At 41.0% G+C, this 25,167-nt stretch overlaps 1 protein-coding gene across 3 annotated transcripts in view; it reads right to left on the bottom strand.

Annotated features, from left to right (window-relative positions):
* The window catches only part of tncb (tenascin Cb), an 81,548-nt gene that overhangs the window by 5,992 nt on the left and 50,389 nt on the right, over positions 1–25,167 (bottom strand). Inside the window, exons 9-15 of one of the 3 annotated variants that reach the window (XM_055224168.1) lie at positions 22,431–22,520; positions 21,281–21,544; positions 11,418–11,693; positions 5,379–5,651; positions 2,830–2,952; positions 1,677–1,823; positions 917–1,036 (exon numbers count right to left, since the gene is read on the bottom strand). In XM_055224168.1, the coding sequence (XP_055080143.1) occupies positions 917–1,036; positions 1,677–1,823; positions 2,830–2,952; positions 5,379–5,651; positions 11,418–11,693; positions 21,281–21,544; positions 22,431–22,520 (1,293 nt within the window). The remainder of the gene's footprint in view (positions 1–916; positions 1,037–1,676; positions 1,824–2,829; positions 2,953–5,378; positions 5,652–11,417; positions 11,694–21,280; positions 21,545–22,430; positions 22,521–25,167) is intronic. The other 2 variants (XM_055224166.1, XM_055224167.1) reach the window with 2 other exon arrangements.

Genomic DNA, 25,167 nt, shown 5'->3' with positions numbered 1-25,167 from the left:
TTTCTTACAACGCTAAAATTTCAAACTGGGTTTGATACTGACAACAACTTGTGTCTAATTTGTCATCTCCACATAGTATTTATTTTATACAATATTCACTGTATAGTATCAGTACCTTACATTTTGGACAACCACATACTCTCTCACTGTTTTGGTTCATCTCTTACTTGCATTTTTCAAACTGTTCAACAAAAAAGATGAAAGTGGCCAAGATAGCTGGCCATCAGATCTAAACCTGGACTTTTTCAGGTCTAAGATAGGGCTAAACCATTTATACATCGAGACCAAATCAGATCTAAATTGAGATTAAACCATGGACATAGTAGTGCTATAATGACTAACCCAAAGGAGCATATAAAGCATTAACAGAACTATTGGGTTTAATTCAAAATGTTCTTGATTATGTTTAAATGTGAGCACTCTATGGATCCTCTTTATTTGAGGCAGTTACTCCAGCCCTACACTCCACCCAGAGCCCTGAGGTCAGCTGACCAGCTCCTGCTGGCTGTGCCCAAAGCCAGGCTCAAGGCCAGAGTTGACCGAGCCGTTTCTATGGCAGTGCCCAGACTATGGAACAGCGCCCTCTGTCTGTCAGATCTGCTCAGTCTTTAACACAGTTTAGACTGAAAACCCACCTCTTCTCCCTGGCATTTAACAGTAGCTAGACAGGATATCTTGGTGTTTCATTGTTATTTTCCTATGTATCTGTATATTTGTTTTTTGTTAACTTTTTATTTGAAGTATTTTGGTCCGCTGTATTTATTTTTTGAATGTGCTATATAAATTGAATTATCTCTAAATAAAACAAATTGTACAACTGCAAACTCTTTATAGCACCAGCACCATAGCACCGGTGGGACTCGTACCACGGTTTGTGAAATACCGTTGTACCATATATGTCTCTGTGCTATAGTACCTGAGTCCGCACTGTAGGTGATGACGTAACCATCCACAGTGGCGATGGCCGGTTGCCATAGCAGCAGAGCCTCTGTATCTGTGATGTTCACTGCATTCAAACCACTAGGCTTGTCCAGGGCTGAAAACACACCATACATGTATTAGTCTATATAATAATCTTCTACATTCACCTGTATTAGTAGCAGTAGCAGCATTAGCAGTGGTGGAATGTAACAAAGCAGAAGAAGTAAAATGCTGTTCTTAAGTACAAATTTTAGGTATCTGTACTTTGCTTAACCTTGAGGACATTTTACTTTACTACATTTGAGAGCAGTTATCTGTGCTTTCTACTTCACAAGATTTTTTTTTAACTGGACTGAAAAGTAAAAGTATTTGAAACCTGCTGGAAAGGGTGAGGGGTTTACTTTTTACCAGTTCATAATTTGGGCAAAAAAGACATACACATAAAAACAGCCAGAAAAAGCAATTGATATAATTGTTTCTGTTGAACAAAATTCAGCACAAATCTTCATCAAAATCACTGCATTTGAAAACTTATAAGACCTTAAAATCTGCATGAAATACTTTTACTTTTTACACTTAAAGGTAAAAGGTGGGTGCTCTAATACTTGTACTTAGAGACAATAATTAGTATAACATTGATAATCGTAGTGGTAGTAGCACCAGTAGCAGTAGTAAACTTGGACAGGCTGGTCAGTAGTACCAGTAGTAGAAGTAGCATTGGTAGTTGTAGCAGTAATAATAGTAGCAGTACTTGCCTGTAGTCACACTGCCAGCCCCCGGCTCACTCTCTCTTTCTCCTTTGATGGCCACCACAGTGACCTCATACGTGACCCCTGGAGTCAGGTTGGGCAGCCCCGAGTGGGAGTCAAACCCATCCACGCTCAGGATCTTTGCACTTGCACCTGAAATTAACATGGATACAAATGAGATTCACAAAAACAACACTGCAATATAAAGTGAAAAACATTCTCAAATGTGCGAGTTGCATATGATTTCACTACAAAGCCAGTGAAGATTATTATCATTTTCAACCGCACTTTCAACTTTATATCTTACAAAAGCTGGCTGTAATATGAAATAATGAAAGTAAGGTATGCAGGTATGTGGGCTTATCACAACTTTCTAAAGCTGCTGTGTAGGTAATTCATGCGCACAGATTTCTGTTTTGCCACCGGGGGGCAGTGTGAGACAGCAATACAGTAGCAAAAACGCTGACTACCCTGGCCTGAGTGTAAAACATGATAATAATACAACTAAATTGGTTACAATTACAAATGATTGTCAGATTGTAAATGTATCAAACATTCCATATTTCATAGTCGTTCTTTTAATAATAGTCTTTCAATAGTCTATTTAAAGGTGCATGCTGTAACTTTTCTGGTGTAGTGTCTCCCACTTGCTTTTCTCCACAGAATGCTTTTTAGTTTGACTGGAATGACTATGATACTATCTTGCATGTATTCAGTTGTATTTGCCAAAAATACCTTGAAAACATGCATTCTTACTGTGACGCCTCTCCACAAATTTGACCTGTTCCAAGCATCACCTGCTTGTCTCCATGGAGATAGATATGGTTAATGCCATTTTATGGAATGTTCCAGGCAATGCTATGACATCTCCATGGAGCCAACCAGGTGGAAAGTTACAGAGTGAACCATTAAGTATCAAATTAATGTGAGTGATTTTATTCACCAAATAGACATTTTTTCACTACATTTCTATTTTGTTATGATGACTGCGACTATGAGCCTGAGGTGGGATGGCAGAGTGGTTAGCATTGCAGCCCACCTTCTCAGTTAGACGTTTACTGAAGTTTCCTACATCAACCATGTAATTGTACTTTTATATAAGTACACATTTGCAGTACTCTTTCCACCACTGTATGTTTTTCCACATGCCCAGACTCACCTCCGTGTACAGGTACATAGGTGACCCTGTAGCTGTCCACGCGCGCTCTCGGCACCGCCCAGTGGACAATGGCAGAGGTGTCAGTCACATCAGAGAAGCGGATGCCTTTAGGAGCTCCCAGGTCTGAGTGATAAGAGGGAGGAGAGGGGCGAAAAGACAAAAAGGAATTAGACGTTGTTTGGTTTTATTTTGTTATGAGGACGGGGAGGAGGCTGGACTTTGGAATAAAAGATTGGAACATACGACTTGTGGAATTTGAAGGAAAGGTTGTTACTTTTCTACCAGTAGTTAAAAAGTAGTAGATGTGGGTTTCACTGGTTTCAGTTACTCTTGTTTGACTCTTTACTGTAAGCGCCAATCACTTTTCCCCACCCACTCATCCTATTGGTCAATCCCCATCATGCTCTGACAGGCAGATTTAACCAATCATAGCGATGTGAACTGTCAAAAGTTTTAGTTGTCCTAAATTCTAGTTTTTAGTTTATATAAGATCTGGTTATAATTATATATCCTTGGGCAAAACATTTGTCCCAAGTTATAAATGTATGAATGTTGCTTGTGAGGGAGTGATTGGTGGAAGTTTGTAAGGTCTAATGGCAGCCTTAGTTTCATCAGTCTACCCCACGGCAGCTATGGCTACACAAATAGGTTGCAAGCTCTACTATTCCTTTAGAGTAAAAGTAAACAGTTGTCCACCCACATCTTCCAATATATGTGTCACTGAACATCAATAAATGACCAACTCCATGTTTCCTCTACCATTTACAGAGCATTTTCATATGAACATGTATTCTGCACCCATTCAGAACCAACAGAGCAGCAGCAGTGTTTTTAGGACATGGACACACAGAGAACAAAACCAGAGGACAAAGGATACGGGACCCTTCACATGGGATCATAGTGTCTTCGCGTGACCATCCCGAGGAAATTTACATGCCCCCATTTTAGATAAATACAAAAGTGAAAGTGCATCTTATAGCCCAAGGGAGAAGGAGACCAAATCCATATGCTCCCATGACGGTCCATAAAAGAACATATAGAAGACCAAGAAAAGGGTAACACTGGACCCAAGACAAGTAATGGACAACGGTGATTAAAAACAAGAAAGACATCAAACTTTGTGAGAGAACTGACTGATGACTTTAAATTATTATTATTTATGTCTTGTTAGGTATATTAGAAGCTAGTTAAAACATATACTGGCTTGTACTGTGTTTGATTTGACGCTCCTACTGCCTTGTTTGTCTTGCATTGAATAAATAAATATATATATTTTTAACATAAATGGCGTTGTTTCCTCTCACATTCCAAAGCAGTTTTACTAAATTGTCCATAGTAGGTTCATTTCCCTAAGTCAGGCATGCCTAAACTGTGGCCCGGGAGCCAAATGCGGCCCTCATATAAATTTTTCTTGGCCCTCAAGCTTCCAGGTGAATTGGCCCATATTACTTTAAACATTACTTTTTATTGTACATTTCTGAAAATCTAATTTAACAAGCCCATATCAAATATTTAATGTGACCCATTGAGGATGTAAAACTGAATAAAGGTCTAGTGGTTCAGTTTAACTTAATAATAACGCAGATTTGAAGTATTCACTGTATTGGCGACCAGTCTATGGCCCTAAATCGGCCCTCAGCTTTGTCTGTGTTTTTATATGTGGCCCTTAATGAGAAAGTGAAAAATACTATTAGCAGTCCAATTTTGTTTTATCAAGTCAAGTCATAGCGACCTTCAGTTACCTATACAATTTTACGTATCCGTGCTGTGTGTAGACTAGACCCTATATAATTTGAAAACATGGGTGAAATGTGCAAGCTATAATGAAATACTTAAAAGAAGCCAATGGCCCGTGACTATGTGTAATGGAGGAGTGACAGTGGGGAACAAATCATCAGTCATTTCAGTCAACAGTGACATGAACACAACAGCAGTGGCTCTCAAACTTTGCATTCAAAGTACCATCTCAGCAAATATATGGCGTAGGCGTAGTAAATGTAACTAAAATGAGCATAAATCACGACTAGACCATTATCAAGATTTAAATTGACATCGACATTCCCAGAAATTAACCCTGCCTTAACAACGCCAAAACGTTTAAAGTATTAAGCTAGGTCTAAATCAGGTCAAATTACAACAAAATGTCGACTAAACTAGACCTTATCTGTAACTCTCTACTGCATTTTAATAATATTTCATTCAAGATACTCTAAGTATACTTGAAAGACCCAACCATGGTACGTGAAGGCTAGTTTGAGAACCAACGAACAAATTTGACACCATATATTTCTGTACGTTGACTCAGAAAACACCACAGATAGACCCAACATAAGCAACACAGGACAAAGAAGCCAACTATCGCCAACAAATGTTTACAAAAGTTACGCAAAAGACCAACAGAATATTGTCAATAAAGTTCTTCAAACTACAGTTAGTACAAAAAACACCTCTACGCCACAATTGTTAGCACACCCATGGATCCCAATACCACAAAGAACGTAGACATCTTCTAGACAGGACAATTCAAGCGCCAGCATCTTAGAATATACCTGTTCGAACCTGTCCCATCACAGACTTGGAACGCTTTTGCAAAACAAGCCCAAAGATTTCAATGTTATATTTGGTGTCTTCGTTCAAGTAGTTAAATTCTGCATTCCTTTCGTCTCCGCTTAAGACCAGTTCTTGGGGCTCTGAGGAACCATCTGCGTGGCTTATCATAATGACAAAAGTATCAAACGCGTAGTCTTCGGCCTCCCAGGACAGCCTAAAACTTTCAGGGGTGACGTCCGATACTTGGAGATTGTGGATTTCCGGTTCGGTTTCTGGGTGAGATAAAAAGTCAGTGCTTCATTTGTAGTTTGCAGAAGTTGAAATTGTTTGGAGGAAATGTAGTAGTAGAGTTTGAGGAAGAAGTGAGAAGAAGTCATGATTTGGTGAAGACGTTCCAGCATGAGAAAAGTGTTGAAAAGAAGAAGTGGAGATTTGGAGATTACAATTAGAAAGATCGAGTTACATTCTAGTCTGACATAGCTTTACTATAGCTATATGGAAAGTAGCAAGGAAGCATTTATTCTCATATACACATGCAAAACACGTATGATTTTGAAATGAACTGGTAAAGCAAACCATACAGACGTGCAAATGGAACACATAAGCTTGAAATTGTCTGTTTGTTCGTCAAAATCATGGCAACATATCTTCCATAATTAGAGTTTTCTTTTTTCCAAGACGGAGCTGTTTAATAAATTGACTGTTCAGCAATTTCACAACTTTTTTCCTGGAAAGTCCTTGGAACTAATATTATCGGGACACTGGGATACTTAAATCTTGTCAGTATTAATATATACGCACCCCAACAACAAGCAACCGACAGTGGAACATGAACAACAAGCCATTATGATCAATCTGGCACTCTAACCGTAAAAAAGTATAAATTTAACCATGGAAAAATCACAGAATCCAGTTGTCTCCTTGAAGATGTCAGTATTTATCTGGAATGTTCCACAGTGTTACATAAAAATGGCAAAAAGACGAAGTTTAAATCTGTCAACTGGGCAAATCGTTGTAGGAGTGAAGATGTTTCGCTGCTTCTTCAGTTCTGGTCAGATTTACTGGTGGACACTGCCTTATATCTATCTGAAGGGAGGGGCTAACTACACTGAAACTGTAAACAGCTATCGTGTCCAATTTCATTTGAAACAACCCTATTCAACTTTTAACGACCCTGCTATTGTTCTCTTTGTTTTGGGTCTGAGGATGGAGTTATAGATGGGGGACAGATTATGTCTCAGGCCCCCATTCCTGTTTAAGGAAGAAACTGAAACTGTAGATAATAGATGTTTACAGTTTCAGTGTAGTTAGCCCCTTCCTTCAGATAGATATAAGGCAGTGTCCACAAGCAATCTGACCAGAACTGAAGAAGAAACTTGGACGAGCAGGAAAACGTCTTCCCTCCTACCACGATTTGTCCAGCTGACAGATTTAAACTTCGTCTTTTGCTGTGGATCAGACCCGGACGACTGAGGAATTACACAGACATTACATAAAAATAGCATCAACAACGCTCAAGGTTATCTTAAAAAAACACGCGTTATCACTACAAGCGCCATCGCCTTAACATAGATCCGACCTATAACTTGGCCAGGTGACGCTGCCAACGTCTCTCCGTATTCATTTAAACCCATCCTGCAGAAAGGTTACATAGTGCGCTTTTAAAACAGTGGTCAAAAGCTTTCTATAGTTTTTATCTCCCTCAGCAGTGTCCAAGATCAATTTTAACCAGCTATATCTTATTCATCTCAAAGGCTGTGTACACGCCATCTGCCTGTTTCGGAAGTGTTCTCACATGTAGTCTGGTGCACACGTCACACGCAGTCGTACAGATGCGTTCTTATAAGAGGTGCTAGCTACAAGCCGTCATTAAGAGCGGCTAATAATGGCAGAGATGGGTGGGAGAGGGGCTGAGAGGCAGCGGGAGGCTACAGCTGGGGATGAGAGCTAATTGGTCTAGTGAAACTTCCGCTAACAGCACAGATGGACACGAGGCTGAACGTGCTACAAAAAGGGCTATCTACATGAGTTTAATATAACAAAAACTTGGAACAGAGCTTGGTTTCAGAGTACACAGTGTTAAAATCCTGAAAAGAATGTAGGGGAAATGACTACTGCCAATTTGGTGGTGGTTGGATGAACGTAGTCGCGTAGATTTGTGCATTTTCAAGTTTTTTTTTTGAATGAAATAAAGGTAATTCATATGTATTAAGTCAACTGTTTTAGTTTCAAAAAGTAAAAATGTCTGGTGCGCTCAACAACTCAACTGTTCCACCCATTTCGGAGTCTGCTCTGGTTCTGGAAGTAAACGTTCCATTTATTTTTCCCACAGACTTCAAACGTTAAGAGTTCAAAGGCAGAGGCTAACCAGCTATGTGGTAACTAATGTCCATAACGCAGTTGTTATCCAAAAATCACATTTAAAATGCAAGATTCTGAGAAATGTTTTATAACTTAGCGGTTTATAAAGTTTCGGAAATACATTTTAAATAATATTATAGGTCATTAGTACCCACATAGCTAACTAGCCTTGAATTAGCGTTCAAACTTTTAACATTAAGTCTATGGAAAGGGTGGGTGGTCACTGTCACTGGTCTATAATTTAGCTTACAAGCCTGAAAAATCTTTGACACTGTGTTTATTTAGTCAGTTAGCTAGTAAGTTAGCTTAGTAGTTAGTTAGCTGGGTAGTGGCCATTTTGTAAGCTATGTTGTTTGTAAGCATGTTAGCTTGTTGTTTACATGTATTATGGTTTGAAGGCACAGTACCTGATTTTTACTTGAAAACGTCCAAAATAAAACTGTTTTATTTTAAATGGTTTGCCGCAGTCCAAAGTTATTCTTCTGTTACTTCGTAATTATTCACTGCAATGAGTTTAAAAGCGCATTTTACTCTCAAAAGACCACTGCTGAGTTTTGTTGTGATGGTTAACACGTTTCCTGATTGTGGACCACTGGAATGCTTTTCTAATTAGAGGAAAACAGCCCACAGCAGACTTATTTTGACCTTAAGAGCTGCTTATATAATATATCTGTACTGGGACAAGACAAATTTTGCGCAAATTCATGGGAGAAATCAGGTACAGGGTATCAGTCGAGATTAATGTCCCACAGTTAGTCATTTTAATTCTTATAAATATTTTTTTTTTTTCAGAACTAGGACAGACCAGAATGGGCCTGAGAACTGCTAGAACAGTCTCATTAAAACACCGGATCAATAGTGAGGTTCTCGGGGGTCCTTGCTCTCGCCCAAAGACAGCTTTTTTCCCCCCTTTTTGTGTATTTGTTGTTGAGAAGAAGTGGTGGAAACGCAAAAGCACCCAAATCCCAGGGAGCTGTCACTCTTCATTAGCCGCCGGGCGCTTTAGCTTTAGCCGGTCAGCAGCGGCCCATAGAAGAGAAAGGGGAGGGGAAGGACGCAGGCTAACGTGCTAACTGATTGTAACCCATGCAGCCTCGGTAGACACAACACCGCTGTGCTCCTTGGACCCTTGTAGTCCCACCGCACAGAGCCGGGGGCACTGAGGGCTCATTCACAAAGGAAGCCTGTTACAGTTCAGGCTGGACCGGAGATCGGGGGGGGGCTACTGGAAATGCTACTGTTGCGGTGCCCTCGTACACAGGGGTTGGAGGGAGGAAAGGAGCTATCAACACCTCCTTATGCGCTGCTGAAGGGAATTTACAAAAAACAAAAAGTACTGAATTATTTCAAAATGGTTAGTTACATGGAAAACAATTTGACTTAAGTTCTGGCAAATTTGTTCCAATTAGCTAAATGCATGTTACGTGTGGGAAGAAATAAGCCCGCTCCCAACAACAGTGCGTTTATTTTTGAGCAATAAAAATACCTGTAATTACGTTAATGCAAGATAGTTAAGTTTAATGCCACACTGTGGAATATTCCAGGCAAAGCAATATAATCTCAATGGAAAGCAGCACTAAAACCCTTATGCAGTGAACCTCTTATGATACTAAAAATGGAAAGTATTGAATTTAATGTTTTCTTTTACATGGGCCTAGAAAATGAATATAACTTAAATTGAGATTGTGGCTGAAGTAACTGCAATTCTGTGCTACAGTGGCTAAGCTAATTAGCATAGGTATTATTTTATTGTAATGAACTCCAACGTAGGATAACAGTAGTATAACTTTGTTCTGGTCCATGTCTGGATAAAATAAGGCAGACAACTCTAGGACAAATGACTCATATTGAATTCTTAATGCATTCAAATAATAATAATAAAAAAAAAAAAAAAAGCTAGCTTGTTTGAGTTGTCATTAGCATGCCGACAATGGGTGCGTTGAGTGCATGCCTTATTGTGCATAGCCCCAAACGCCCCTGGCACCCCTGCACTCTGTACTTGAGCTCCAGAGCCCAGGGCGCAGGGGCAGGGGCAGCAGAATGTAGCCTGGTCTGGGGAGGACTGCATGGGGCGGAATACAGACGAACCAGCCACAAAGGCCCCTCAGGGTGGTTTACACTGTGTCAGCTCTCTCTCTCACTCTCTCCTCTGCAGAACTGATTCACTGATATCTTTTCTTTCAAAATAAGAATCAGTGTTGGCAAGTAACTAGATGTATAATAATAAAAGACATGTGAGGTATAATATGATTTGCATTCCATTCAGATGTCTTACAATCTGCTTATTCTGCTTGATAAAACTATACTACTGTCATACACTAGGTACGACGCATCAAACTGTTATTTATTTAAAGCAGCACTGAGTAACTTTTTGGAGGTGGCACGTCCCCTGCATGATTCCACAGAAATAGAAAGTTAAAACTGTGGGACATTTTCGTGGAGACAAGCATGTGAAGGCCCTCCTCAAGTCCAAGTAAGAATCAGGTCTAAGGAAATGCCCGTTCACAGCCGGTAGCCCATGCATGTCTTCTACATTTAGTCAATTCTTTTGGCTTAAAAACTTATGCGGTGGGGCAATGACTCTAATTATTAGGTTTTCAAGTACACAGTAAAATGTAATGTATTTTGACACATCCAAAATTTAAAGTGCCCAAAATTGGCTGTGCTACAACCAAATCCATGTAATCTGTCCGTGTGAATTATGGAGAGAGTTCAAGGTATGTTCTGGTTAGTTTGGATGTAGGTTTCACTCTTTCCCTCCTTCCTCTGGTCTGTAATCAGAGCTAAAGACTGTGATTGTGCGAGTGGGCATGTACAGCAGCCCACCTGTACCTCTCCCCTTTAACAAAATGCTAACCAGCTTTACGGCTTTCTCACAGCACAACAGATGCTACTGCTGCTACCACTTTACTCGTAGTGACAAGTAGAAGAAGTAGAATTTAATCAAAAAAAGTTGTAACAGTAATTTTTTTTTTTTTTAAAGCTGATTTAAATGACGATTTCAATCAGAAACCCAGACCAGAGATAAGAGATATAGCTTCCCCTACAGAACCTGCTAGCCCAATACTAGTCAGAAAAAGTTAAATTGGTTATTTTTCCAAACTTTTTCAGCCCTCCATCTGCAGCTGGTTTATGTTGCGTGAGTGTGTGAGTGTGTGTGTGTGTGTGTGTGTGTGCTGCGCTGGAGTTAGCCTTCGTCTCAGCCCCACCATCAAAGCAGGGATAGAGTCTACAGAGGCGAGAGCATGGCTGCTGGCAGAGTCCTTCTAGGATTTAGATCAAAAACTGTGTCTAAAGGCAGAGATTTGTTTGCCACACGAAAGGCTTTTTATATTTACTATTAGCTCGAGCTTATAAAGTGACTTTCATCTTTATCAGTTAACCATTTAAGTTGGAAATGAATAATGAAAAGTGTTACATTCTGCAATATACCACAATATTTTCTACTACTTTATGACCGTAAGAATCCACGTTGTACAAAAGATTTGTCAAAAGACTGCTGTAGAAAGGACTACTGCAAACTCCCAAAACTTGTAACATGTTGTGATATTCTCAAAGACAAAGCATGTAGTGAAGAACCACAGAAAGCCCAAAGTAGTGAGAGAAAGCCCAACTACTGCAGTGGATCTACTGAAGCAGAGACAGAGGAGAGCTTCAGGCGCTGGCGACGTGGATACCTGTGATGGTGTCTGCGAACACGGGCTCTAAAAGCGCCCCCTTGTGGAGCCCGTACAGAGTGGCCCTGTACCAGGTGGTGGGGCTGAGTCCTGATAGGCTGAGGCTGCGTGCGTCTCCAGGCACTGTGTGGTTCTGCCACTCAGCGCCCGCCTCCGCATCGCTCAGCTCCACCAGGAAGCCCTCAAACGCCCCATCCTCCGCCCACCACGACAGCACGAAGCTGTCCCAGGACACCTCACTAACCGTCACGTTGGTAATGACGGGCTTCTCCTCCTCTGGACACACACAACAGGCAGTTATGAACATCCCATACAGGATTCTATCTTCATGTTCTTCATCCAGCTAGGACCATGGAAGTACCTGGAAGGGAATGTGCTCAAGTGATGAAGTTTCATTACAAACACAAGTTTATAAAGTATGACAGACATCTGAAAACTGTTCTGGCAGCAGTGCATAGCATTGGGATTCAAAAAAGCTTAACCAAAAGATCTACTATAAGAATGTTTTGTGTCATTGTGACATTTTAGCTTTTATATCCCTGTGCTCCCACCCTCCCTTCTTCTAATGCATCATGCACTGCACCAGGGAAGATTGCAGATTGCTTTACACTGTGAGCCCCAGTGTTGAATGGCTCAAAGGTCAGCTACAAAACTCCATTTTGTTTTTTGCTAACTTCAGGACCAGCTTTAGTTCAGTAAAGCCCTGTCAAATCCATTTGAAAATAACTTCTATACAAAAAAATAACTAAAATGTGTTCCTTCTGACAATCCCCAACTGACTTGACAAGTAAGAAAACTTTTCTTCAAAACAAATAATATAAAACAAATAGGACACTGACAGACGAGTCCTCCTGGACACCTCCAGCTGAAAGGAGGTCAGAGCAGCTTCTTTCATTCCACGTTCAATCATCTCAATCCTGTCAAAGGAAAACCCACAAGGCCCTCACTTTGTCTGGATGGAAATATTCTGCTATTTCCACTACAAAGGCAGAGCCTACAAACAGCCTCATTATGAGCGCTCTCCGCTCCAGATTATCATATAAGAGTGGTGGTATAGAGACAGAGACATGCTGGTATAGAGTGGTCCTATAGAGGTGAGACATGCTGATGCAGCGTGTGCACATTAATGGCTGCAAATGAGCCATTAACACAGAAGGTGCGACGTAGCCTGGGCAGAGCACAGGAGTACGCCGTCCACTTCAAACGTGTGGGGAGCCGTGCAGAGACCACCGGGCAGCAATGTAATTGGACTCCTTTGTGAGTGCAGGCATTCACGACAGATTACAACCAGAGAAAGACAGGCAGGTAAACTTCACAGCTCCGTGCGTGAATAGAACGGAGACAATTGATATTTTGCAGATGATGTCAACATTCTCTGGGGGTGTGATGATAACTGATGGCTCTGCACTGTCCTACACTCTGTTATTCAAGTTAGACCTTAATCTGAGCTTTGTTTTAACACAATCTGACCACAAAGAACTGATTTAATTGAAACTGTAACAGGTGAGCTGATTTGTGATGTCACTGCAAAGTATCAATACAAAACGATGGGATCCTTGGATGAGTTCAGCTGGCTTTATTTCAGCTGCCAAAGATGAACCGATCCAAGGTTACATAATTTCACTTTCAACGCGATCTAAGAGCTACCGAAAAGACAACCCTGGAAACTCCATGGACAGATGAATCCAACAGTCATTTCTTATTCCCAAGATTTAAATATAGACATTTGAACAGAAGCCCGGGCTGTCCACAACTCATCTGGTTTCTGTCTGGTAAAGTGGCTTGGCAAGGTGTGTTTTGACATTTAAAACTGCTAAAACTGTGCAAAAAGGGTCTTAGTCTAGTTATTAAGAACCTTTTTATGACTGTTTGATCATAGTAATTTGAACATTTTGCTTTGTCTGCTGCTCTGTGATTCAACTTGACATATTGGGCTGTTGAAATAAATTGGGTTAAATTAAAGTCGCACCTCGTAACTTGAAGTCAATAAACAGACAAAAAGAAACTTGCGTGAGCTTGCATCTCCACAAGTATAACTCTTATTTGACTTATTATGGTTTTACTTTATATTTCCATGAAACCATGCAGGTGACATGGAACAGAACATTCACAGATGTTGCTTTAAAATAACTTACAACTGATATTTTCTTGTCTAATGTTGATGACTGATATTCAAATTTGACACGTTAGCAATATTGGTTCCTTATTATTATACCACTATAATATTCCTACGCCAAATACCACTCTGAACCATTGACAGTCACTCAAGTTGTGGACAAATCTGATTCTGCAAATAGTACATTCAACTATATTTAACCTTATGGGAATGAGAATGAATCCACCTATATAGAAATCTAATCTCATGCAGTTAGACAAATGTGTAATGTGCGATCGTATCAAATGTCCCCTCGAGATATCACCATTCTGATATCTGCCATTTGTTGTTCACACATCCACATACTTCATATATCTATAAAACTGCCTCTGCATCGCACAATCCCTTATCTTGGCGCAGTTCAGATGATTGGCTGTACATGCTGCTAGCCAATGACCTCTCTCTGCTCCCCCCCCCACTCCTGTTTTTTCTTATCTAACCAGATCGAACTGGGGTATATAGTTGAAGCCTATATCCCAGTAGATCTCATTAGTTGCCGCGGGGCTGTCATGGCAGCTCTCATAATTGCGCGAGGAGCTACATAAGCGTGCATTTGTGTGGCTTCTGGGGCAATGCTCTTCCTCATTCTGTGACATTGTGTTTCATGTGTGGAACGATACACACGCTGAATACTGGGAGCATGCTACTTTTAGAATTAGACCAGTAGTTCGTGATCTCAACTGCTGCAGTAGAATCTTATTTCATTGCATTATTTATTTAACAGGTCAATGTACAGTTAGCCTACATAAAGCCCAAGGCCAAAGACGCTTGCACCAAATTCTAACCTTGGAACCTAATTTTCATCTGTTGTCCTTAAGTAGTGGCTGTATTTATTTATTTTTGTCCACGTAGAGATATGTTGTACAGATATATTGTATAAGCTTCTCTTATGGTAAAAATTAGACACGTTTTATCCTCCGAGAATCAGGAAGTGCGCTATTGGCATGCTAATGTTGGTTGGCTTGACTGCGAAAAGTTGTGAAAAGCACTCATAAGCTCAGCGCAGTGAATAACTACGATGCGAGGAATACGTTGGAAAAGTCGTACCTTTGAATCGCTGAAAGCCGTTTAAAATAAACTAGCTCCGTTTTCACCTTTTTATGACTTTCAAATCAGGTACAGTGCCTTTGAAAAATATTCAAACTTTCTCTTCACTCTATCCCATTAGATTTTGTTTGTGCCAGGCCAAAAAAAAAGTTCCAAAATTGCACCACTTGCCTAAAATGAAGGTAACTGTCAACGTTCTCACAGTAGGGCAAATGGTTTTACCTGCTGAGCAACTGCCTGCCTTTCTACTTTCACATGATATTTTATGTTCTACGTCAGTTCTGATCCCAACATTTTTTGCATCATGAAGGGCATCTGACACAAAACAAATTTGGCCAAACATCTATATAAAGTGGAGCCACTGGATAATGTATGTCCAATGTGTGGTGTCTGCATCTAATTGATAAAGTTTTATGTTGTCCAATAATCAGGAAGTGCACATTAACTAGATGTTGTTAGCTTTACCGTCATGTCCAAATCTGCGTATAAAACAGTAAAATTCAGGTACAGCGCATTTAATATCAGGAACTTACACTGGACCGATACCAATATATGAAAAACCCCTCAGTATCACTAATAACTATATTGGTGATTTGAACAAAAGCTGTAATAACGTTCAAAATGTACTAACTGCACTGTCGTAATACTATTCCCTACACGCTATCCATCCACGCTTGGTCACTCCATCTAACCCCCCCACCCTCCCCGCCTCCTCCCTGCTTCTCTCCCCTCTTGCTCGCCCACTGTTGCGCCCCCCGTCGTGTCTGGAGACGATAAGGCGTTTTGGGATTGTCCGTGTGCAGGATTAGCCCTCTGGTTATGCCCTGGAACAATGTGTGAACAGGCTCCCAGCATGTGGCACCTTTATCGGACGCCGCCAGGGTTCATCGTGGTCACATGGTACAAAGGAGCAGAACCATTATCACATGAATGAAGATTGGCCTAACAGTCCGTAGGTCCACGCCCACAGGCCAATCTCGTACTCTACAACATGATCTAATCTATATTGGCACATGCGCAGCGCCATTAGGGCTGAACGATTTTGGAAAAATATTTTATTGCAATTTTTTTCAACAGGCATTACAATTAGATTTGCGATATATGTTTTAATTATATGTTCAATGTTCACATGTATTTCAGAACATGTTTGTACCGATTTACACTACAGGGTTAGCAGCTTTTACGCTAAATAAAACAGTATATTTGTTGTCTTTGCAGTCTGTGATTTGTTAATTGCAATTTCTATTAAATTTTAATTAATCTTGCAGCCCTAAAGATCATGTTAGAACATAGAATAAAGTGTCATATGTCCGATTCTTTGGGCTACTGTAAATAGATTATAGTCAGTGAATAAAATGTAATCTAGTCATTTTCCTCAGAATGTACATATGTTTGCTTTGTGTTCTATTCCATTTGAACAATAAGAATGGACTAAAGTATTAATGATTACAAGTATGGAAAATCATCTTTCCTGAATAGCTTTAGAATGATCTTGTGCTGTATCAGATATAGATTAAGTAAAAGACACATAGACTAGTTTAGACACATGGACCACAGCAACTGAGAGATTGGAGAGATATAAGGCCACAGGGAAATATAAAAGAAAGTACTATGATTTAATGTTGAAAATTACTATTCTATAATTCTATTGTCTAAATAATTGTGTATCAGAATTGGCACTGGGTATCGAGTTTGAAATTTTAGTATCGTAACAACACTAATTACAACTATTACAGTTAGTCTGTGCCATCTGAAAACACTGAATGGAGAAACTGCTCTAAGTCTAAGTATTATACGACATCTAAGTATAATTAATGAATTAATAATGCATTTTTTTATGATGGATTTGATCATGACTGAAAAGAATTGGATATTTACATAAAACGCAAAGCACAACTGTGTCAAGAATTTAAATTTTTATTTGTGCTTAATAATAAAGTGGGTTCAATCATTGCTCTTGGGTCTAATACTATCATTGTGTCCTTAGGCAAGACACTTCTTCATCTTAACAGTGAGATTGTGTTGGTGAGATTGTGGCAAAAGAGCACAGAAAGGCATCCATAATTTCATCAATTTGCCCCAGGGCAGCTGTGGTATTATTGGACAAATACATTATTATATTACTCCAATATTTTTATTTCCCAGTACTGTGCAGTTTCTATCCACGGAGACTGAAAATGCACAATAGTTCTTTTACCAATATGTGGTGTAATGCAGCCGCATAAATGCCATATCGATTTCTACCCATAAGCTTACAGTATATTAAAGTATTGCATAACTATAAGATTTACAATTATTTGGCCTAGACAGAGCCATCCTGCCGGCCACAACTGCCTCATTTGTCTTTTCTTGTTCAGGTTTTACAAAAATAGCATGGGAAAAATAGGAAAAACAACCCCACAATTTTAAATGAGACTTGGGGTGGAAAATGTAGTAAAAGTATAGACAGTAACAATGGGTTCAATTCATTGGCTTGATCTGGCTTGGTTTGGCTTGGAGTGGTGAATAAGTGAATAGTCAGTGTGTGGAAACAGAGCTCAGAGCTGCCTTTGTCCCGCACAAACCATCTCTGTCGGGGTTTATGGAAAGATTTTAACAGTGAATGAAACTAAATACAGTCAGGTATTCCAGTGTGTTTCATTACGGTTTTAGTTGGACAAAGATGAGCTGGATAATTTCTTTTGAGAGATGATACCAAATAAAACAAATTGGTGAATTATAGCATTGCTAGCTTAAAGGTCCATAGTGAAAGGAAAAATTCTAATCTGTTCTGGTCAGATTACTGGTGGACACTGCCTTATATCTATCTAAAGGGAGGAGCTAACTACACTAAAGCTAATTGTTTATTGTGCCTGAGTCGTAATCATTCAGAGTGCCCTCACAACTATTAGCATACCGGCTAGCCCTATTGTTTCGTTTAAATTTAGATCAGAGAATACAGTTATAAATAGGAGATAGGTGATGTCTCAGACCCTTGTTCCTGTTCAAGTAAGGATTGTCTTTCCTAACAAAAATTGCTTCTTTAATTCCCCTCTCAAACAATTTATTTTCTTTGGTTAAGATCTGTACCTGACTGTCTTCAAAGGACTGGTTAGTGGCTTTGAGGTGGTGATGTGCGGCGGACTGAGGTTCCCAGGAGCTCTCGCAACGGTGCTGGTACATTCACTTATGGAATGGATGTTTAGTTTCTCCAATATAACACTCACTGCACTCTTCACGACACTGAATGGAGTAGACCACATTGCTTTGATTGTGGCTCGGGGTTTTGTCCTTTGGGTGAACCAGTTTCTGTCCTAAAGTGTTTATAGGTTTGAAATAGACCATCTGAAAATGTCCACAAAAGCTTTTCAGACACACCAGCTGTGTAAGGAATAGTTACACCTTTCCTTCTAGGTTCAGATTCCCTGCTGTGTTCTTAATATGGTGCTCCATTTGCCAACCAGAGGAGCCAGAATGGTCTTCAGATGTTTGGCCACATTGTACGTGATGGAGTCTGTGCTACATACAGTGGTTCTGAGGGCTAGTCCCTGTTTGTGGATTTTTAGGACGCCATAAATGCAAGGAATGGAGTCACAGCTGTCTATCAATGACTTCTTCCTTCTCCAGCTACTGTAAGCAGTCTATGATCTTCTTTTACCCACTAGTAGGGCCTGAAATGAGACCCTACCAGTGGGCACAAGAAGAAATGAGACCCACAGACCATCCCGGCTCCTCTGGTTGACAACACTGAGCACTATATTGAGAATACAGCTGAATTTGTTAGCAAAGTCAAGCATCTTCCAATTTGACCTGGATGAGACAATGATTTCCTTTGATGTGACTTCGCTTTTCATTTGTATCCCCGCATTAGTAGCGGTGGAAGCAGCAAGGAGGAGACTACTGCAGGATACTAAACTAAAAGAGAGAACTAAACTGTCACCAGACCAAATCTGCAGACTGCTGGAAATTTGTTTAAATACCAAATATTTCCAGTTCAGAGGAAATTTCTACAGGCAAATCCACAGCTGTGCAATGGGCTCACCGGTCTCTCCTGTTATGGCTAACTTACAATAAATATGGAATAATTTGAACAGGATGTATTGGCCTCTCTTCCAGGCACTCCACCCACACATTGGTATCGATATGTGGATGACCACTGGACTAAAATTCAAATTCAACATCTGGAGCCCTTAACTTTACCTTTACTGCACATATAAATGCGGTGGATCAAAACAGGAAGTTCACACGGGGAGAGGCCAAGGAGAACAACTTGGTCTACTTAGATCGTGCAGTAACTATGGGAGAGGACCAGCGCTTCCAGGCAGAAGTCTTCAGGAAGCCCACACACACTGACCAATACCTGCTGTGATTCACACTAACCACTGCAGCACAAACTCAGAGTTATCTGTACTCTACAACACAGAGCTCAAGTGGTGCCCACCAACACAGAGGGAAAAGTGAAGGAAGAACATGATATTTCTTTACCTATGTGTTTAATTTTAGAGTCTTCACCAATTACAGTGTAGTGAAGAGTGCAGTGAGAATCATATTGGACAAACTAAAGCCCCACTCCATAAGACAATGCACCAAATGATTCTAGTGAAGGTGTATGGAGTTTAAAAACACACTGGAGCACTTGCTGTATTACCACATGACATCACAAAGTGGAACAAGGTGGAGTGTTTTCTGTTTGAGAGAAGAACTCAGCTTGAATATGCAGCGTTTAAACATGTGTGAATGAACAAAACACAACTCCAAGTACGTTTGTGATGAGGAAACAATATTCTAACAGAGATCAGAAAAAAGCCTAATATGGACCCTTTAAACATTATAGTATCTACAAAACTTAAAGCTGCATTATGCAACTTTTCTGGTTGTGTGTTCACGACCTGCTTGTGTCCATGGAAATGTTAATGCTTTTCGTAGCAAACTAATGTACCTCCATGGAGACAGAGGTAATAGAAACACTTGTAACTGAACAAATACAAAATATACCGGTATATATTTAATGCCATACTGCGGATTATTCCAGACAAAGCAACTTCAGTTAAATACTGCACCTTTACTATTTTTGGAGGGAGAAATATGAATTTGATTTGGAACATTTGTATGACTGTCAAAATAACCTTGCAAAGGGTGTAACATGATATTTCTTTACCTATGTGTTTAATTTTTGTCTTTCACTTCACATAAAATAACCTTGCCAATAACAGGCACACTGCATTTTTAATCATTTGCTGTCATTTGAATATTGTCATTGAGAAAAGAAGATTTCCTCACTTTCCACATTCTTAGCATCCTAATGGGCTCGACACACGGGGAGCGACTAACGACAGCGTGCAGCGACACTCATCGCATAGGCTTTAAAATCTAACACACGGGCAGCGACAAACTGCAGCGACTAGCAGCAGCTTGTCACGTCGCGCTCTGTTCCAGAGCAGATCACGAGCCTCCTACACGTCTGATTGGCTGTTTATTTGGAGGGAATTTTGAGGTTAATAGCGGTAGATGGGAAAAAGACGCTAAAATGAAATCTCGTAAAGTTTTGCTTCATTTGACTAAAATATTACAATTGGTTGCACTCTACAAAACTAAAAAAAGCGATCCTGGGTCCACCCTATTCTGCAGCTAATTCTGTTTAATGTAAAAACCTTAAATAAATATATTTTTTTATGTTGAATCAGTCTTTAATACATTTGGTTATTAGCCTCCATAAATGTATCTGAATTAACAAATTTGCGCATGTTAACTTACCACTCATATTCACCCTGGCACCAACGAGTTCCCAGTCAGCTGCTTTTTTTGATATATCTCGGTCGTCTCTTTGAGATGTCAAAAAGAATTGGGAAATCTGACACCGTGAGTATAATTTTCTCCTCCATGATGTTTCTGAAGTGGACAGTGCATTGGCTCGCAAACTCTTGCTGATTGGCTGTTGTGCAGGCGACAGCGATAAAAGTAGAACATTTTTCAACTTTCATTAGTCGCGTCGCAGGCCCGCGTGTGCACGTCGACATGCACGAGCGAGAGGTTTTCACGTGCACGACTTTCGCTTGTCGCGGAGGTGAGAGAGACGAGCGATTTTCGCAGTGTCGGACAGGTACCATTGAAAATAAATGGAGAACGAGCGACGTTGCTCCCCGTGTGTCGAGCCCATAATTAGATAGATAGATAAATACTTTATTAATCCCCAGCCAGTGCTTTTCACAACTTTTGGAGACCAGAGCAAAGTTTTGCTGTCACGGTAATGCTAACAACAACTAGCATGCTAACAGCACGAACGATAATCATGCTTTGTAGTTAAATGCAGACAGCACGCATTGGTGTCATTTTGACCCTAGAGAACAGAACTTTTTTAATTGTTATTTTCACAGTTGACAACTTTCAGAGGCTACAGCAGAGTTTGGCCTCATGCTAACAACAACTAGCATGCCAATAGCGCATCACCTTTACTTTTTGGTTTACGAACAATAATTTTTCTTTTTAATTGGATGCAGACAGAACCCAAGAACTGCATGTATAATATATCTGTAATAAGACAAGACAATTTTAACTTTATTACATGAAATAAATGGGTACAGCCCCCATAATATTTTCTGCAAAACAACTGATATCGCCAACCGCTCATTCAAACATCACATTTCCAACTCCCCAAATCTCCCCATGATGGTCTGTTACTCACCTGTGGGTGCAGAGACGGTGGCAGGTGCACTGGTCCTCCTCCCTCTCTCTGCGGTGATCTTGATGGTGTAGAGCATTCCAGGGGTCAGGCTCCTAAAGGTGTGAGTCTCGATTCCAGACAGTACCACAGCCTCGTCCTTCTGTCCGTCTGCAGACACGTACATCAGTTTGTACGAGTCCACTTTGGCCACAGGGCGCTTCCACTGCAGAGTCATCGAGGTCTCGCTCACCTCCGTCACGGCCAGGTCTTTAGGGGCGTCCAGGGCTGGGGAGGGACAAAAGATCAGGATTCAGAGCAGATATATCTACAGGCAGCTTGGTTTCTTAGGATACACGCTAGGGATGGGATGATAAACAATAATATCGTTTCTCGTTTAAGGGTTGACAATAATAGTTTGTGGCACTGATTATCGCCAACAAAGATAATCATCATTGTGTCACCAGTGCAGAAAAAAAACTACTTCCCCCTGATGATCTCCTCTAGATCACAGGTGTTTTCACTTATAACAAAGTACAATACTTCAACAGTTGTTTAAATATGGAACCTAGTCATAATATTAAAATTGTAATTATTCATATCCAGAACATTTTAAAATTGTCAGCAACTATAATTATCGTGATATAATCGTTAATCGCAATTATTTTGGCCATGATCATCGTGACACCAAATTTCAATATCGTCCCATGCCTAATACACGCTTTCATGCAGAAACAACAAAACTTACAGTACATACAATAAATGTTTTCTTACATATATGTGAGTAAACTACAGAAGTTTCAAATGTATATCTCTAAATTTAAGATTGTATTCTACTCAGTTGCAGTGTCTCGAAAATCTATTTCCGTACAGCGTAAAAAAAAAAGCTATCTATGTAATTATTCACCGCAACTTGACACAACTGGCTTTTGTTCTGATTTAAAAGGTACAAAATCACAGTGTATTTCTCACATGCAATCACTTGTAATCAAAAGAGCTCTAAATTGTAAAAAAAAATCTAAAAGCCCATGAATCCAGCACAGCTTTCCTGCCCTAGGCCCTAGTTTTTGTCAATGTGACTCTTTTGTCAAGAGTGGTATAAAACCACTTTATTAGAGATATTCTCCCATAAAATATAATTATGAACTACAATATAAAAGTAGAACTACATTACCTGTGACAGCGTTGGTAGTTGCCGGTTGACTCTCCCGTTCGTCCTTCACTGCGGTCACTCCCATCCCATACTCTGTGCCCGGCCTCAGCCCTAAACAGCACAAAAAAAAAAAAAGACTAACAATCAAACTCAATGTCATGTTTGTTTTACATAAATCCATTCATGTGTTACTAAACTACCACCGCCAGCTGTTTCTGATTTAACAAAAACGCTCTGATGCCCTACCACGGGTCACAGCCTAAATGTGTTTCATGGTGAGTAAAGCTGTTGAATTTGTATTAGTGTCTCTAGAGGGCAGTTCTTATGGTGCTGTGGCTTGCTGTCGTTGTATATATAATGCATTATGAACAGAGGTGGGTGAACTTCAAAAAAGTTAGTGATCTGAGAAATTACTCAAGTAAGAATAATTGTAAGAGTAACATTCAAAGTATAATATCTGAATATTAAGTAAAAGATATACAACAAAAATGAGAAAAAAACCCAACTTAATTATATATGAAAGGAGCAGTCCAAGAAACACAGTTCAAATCTTTTAACTGAAACTTCAATCTAACTTTTACTCAAGTAAAAGTAAGGAGTAACCGTATTTTGAGAAGTACAATGTCCTTAAAAAGTTACTCAATTAAATGTAACTGAGTACTACCCGAGGAGGAAGCAGAAACTGGGGACCCAGAGGCGGACTCGTCCATCACCCTGGCTGAAGTCACTGAGGTGGTTGGCAAGCTCCTCGGTGGCAAGGCTCCGGGGGTGGACGAGATCCGTCCTGAGTACCTCAAGTCTCTGGATGTTGTGGGACTGTCTTGGCTGACACGTCTCTGCAACATCGCGTGGCGGTCGGGGACAGTACCTGTGGAATGGCAGACCGGGGTGGTGGTCCCTCTGTATAAGAAGGGGGACCGGAGGGTGTGTTCCAATTACAGGGGAATCACACTCCTCAGCCTTCCCGGTAAGGTCTATTCCAGGGTACTGGAGAGGAGAATCCGACCGATAGTCGAACCTCGGATTCAGGAGGAGCAGTGTGGTTTTCGTCCTGGTCGTGGAACACTGGACCAGCTCTATACTCTCCATCGGGTCCTCGAGGGCTCATGGGAGTTTGCCCAACCAGTCCACATGTGTTTTGTGGATCTGGAGAAGGCATTCGACCGTGTCCCTCGTGGTGTCCTTTGGGGGGTGCTCTGGGAGTATGGGGTCCGGGGCTCTTTGCTAAGGGCTGTCCGGTCCCTGTATGACCGGAGCAGGAGCTGTGTTCGCATTGCTGGCAGTAAGTCAGACCTGTTCCCGGTGCATGTTGGACTCCGCCAGGGCTGCCCTTTGTCACCGGTTCTGTTCATTATATTTATGGACAGAATTTCTAGGCGCAGCCAGGGGCCGGAGGGGGCCTGGTTTGGGAACCACAGGATTTCATCTCTGCTGTTTGCAGATGATGTTGTCCTGATGGCTTCTTCGAGCCAGGACCTGCAGCAGGCACTGGGGCGGTTTGCAGCCGAGTGTGAAGCGGCTGGGATGAGAATCAGCTCCTCCAAATCCGAGGCCATGGTTCTCGACCGGAAAAAGGTGGTTTGCTCTCTCCGGGTGGGTGGTGAGTCTCTGCCCCAAGTGGAGGAGTTCAAGTATCTCGGGGTCTTGTTCACGAGTGAGGGAAGGATGGAGCGGGAGATTGACAGGCGGATCGGTGCAGCGTCTGCAGTGATGCGGTCGCTGTATCGGTCCGTTGTGGTAAAGAAGGAGCTGAGCCGGAAGGCGAAGCTCTCGATTTACCGGTCAATCTACGTTCCTACCCTCACCTATGGTCATGAGCTTTGGGTAATGACCGAAAGGACAAGATCGCGGATACAAGCGGCTGAAATGGGCTTCCTCCGCAGAGTGGCCGGGCGCACCCTTAGGGATAGGGTGAGGAGCTCGGTCACACGGGAGGAGCTCGGAGTAGAGCCGCTGCTCCTACACGTTGAGAGGAACCAGCTGAGGTGGCTCGGGCATCTGCTCAGGATGCCTCCTGGACGCCTCCCCAGGGAGGTGTTCTGGGCATGTCCCACCGGGAGGAGGCCCCGGGGAAGACCCAGGACACGCTGGAGGGACTATGTCTCTCGGCTGGCCTGGGAACGCCTTGGGGTCCCACCGGAGGAGCTGGAGGACGTGTCCGGGGTGAGGGAAGTCTGGGAGTCCCTGCTTAGACTGCTGCCCCCGCGACCCGGCCCCGGATAAGCGGAAGAAAATGGATGGATGGATGAGTACTACCCATCCCCGATTATGAAGGAAGTAAAACTCTGAAGTTCAAAACTAAGTATGGGTCAACAGCAGAAGACAAATAAAGTCTACCTTAACTTTAACTTTGTATTTTTCCCATAATATAATATAATAACTTAGGCAATGTTTGAGGGATATTTGAAAACAATAACATAAAACTCGATAAACTATAATATGAAAACAGGCCTGTCACGATAACACAGTTTGAAGTACGATATATTGATAAAAAAAATATAGATGATAAACGATAACTACTGAAACAAATTTATACCACTGATGCAATATCCCAAGAGCAGATTTAAACCACAAAAACTATTCTAAATCTACAATATTGTTAAAAGCCGTGAGGTGCAACAAATAAATAGCAGAATGAAACACTGTTATAGCTCATTTGTATCTGATGCGTCATATAAGTTGTTTTTTCAAGCCTCTACAGCTCAAATCTCATCATAAAACATAAAAATAACAACTAGTACAAAGAAAAGTACCCAGT

Source organism: Periophthalmus magnuspinnatus, chromosome 9 (assembly GCF_009829125.3).
Source record: "Periophthalmus magnuspinnatus isolate fPerMag1 chromosome 9, fPerMag1.2.pri, whole genome shotgun sequence".
In the NCBI taxonomy this organism is placed as follows: Eukaryota; Metazoa; Chordata; class Actinopteri; order Gobiiformes; family Gobiidae; genus Periophthalmus; species Periophthalmus magnuspinnatus.
The sequence above is the reverse complement of the archived record's forward strand: the minus strand, read 5'-3'. Positions and strand labels throughout refer to the sequence as shown.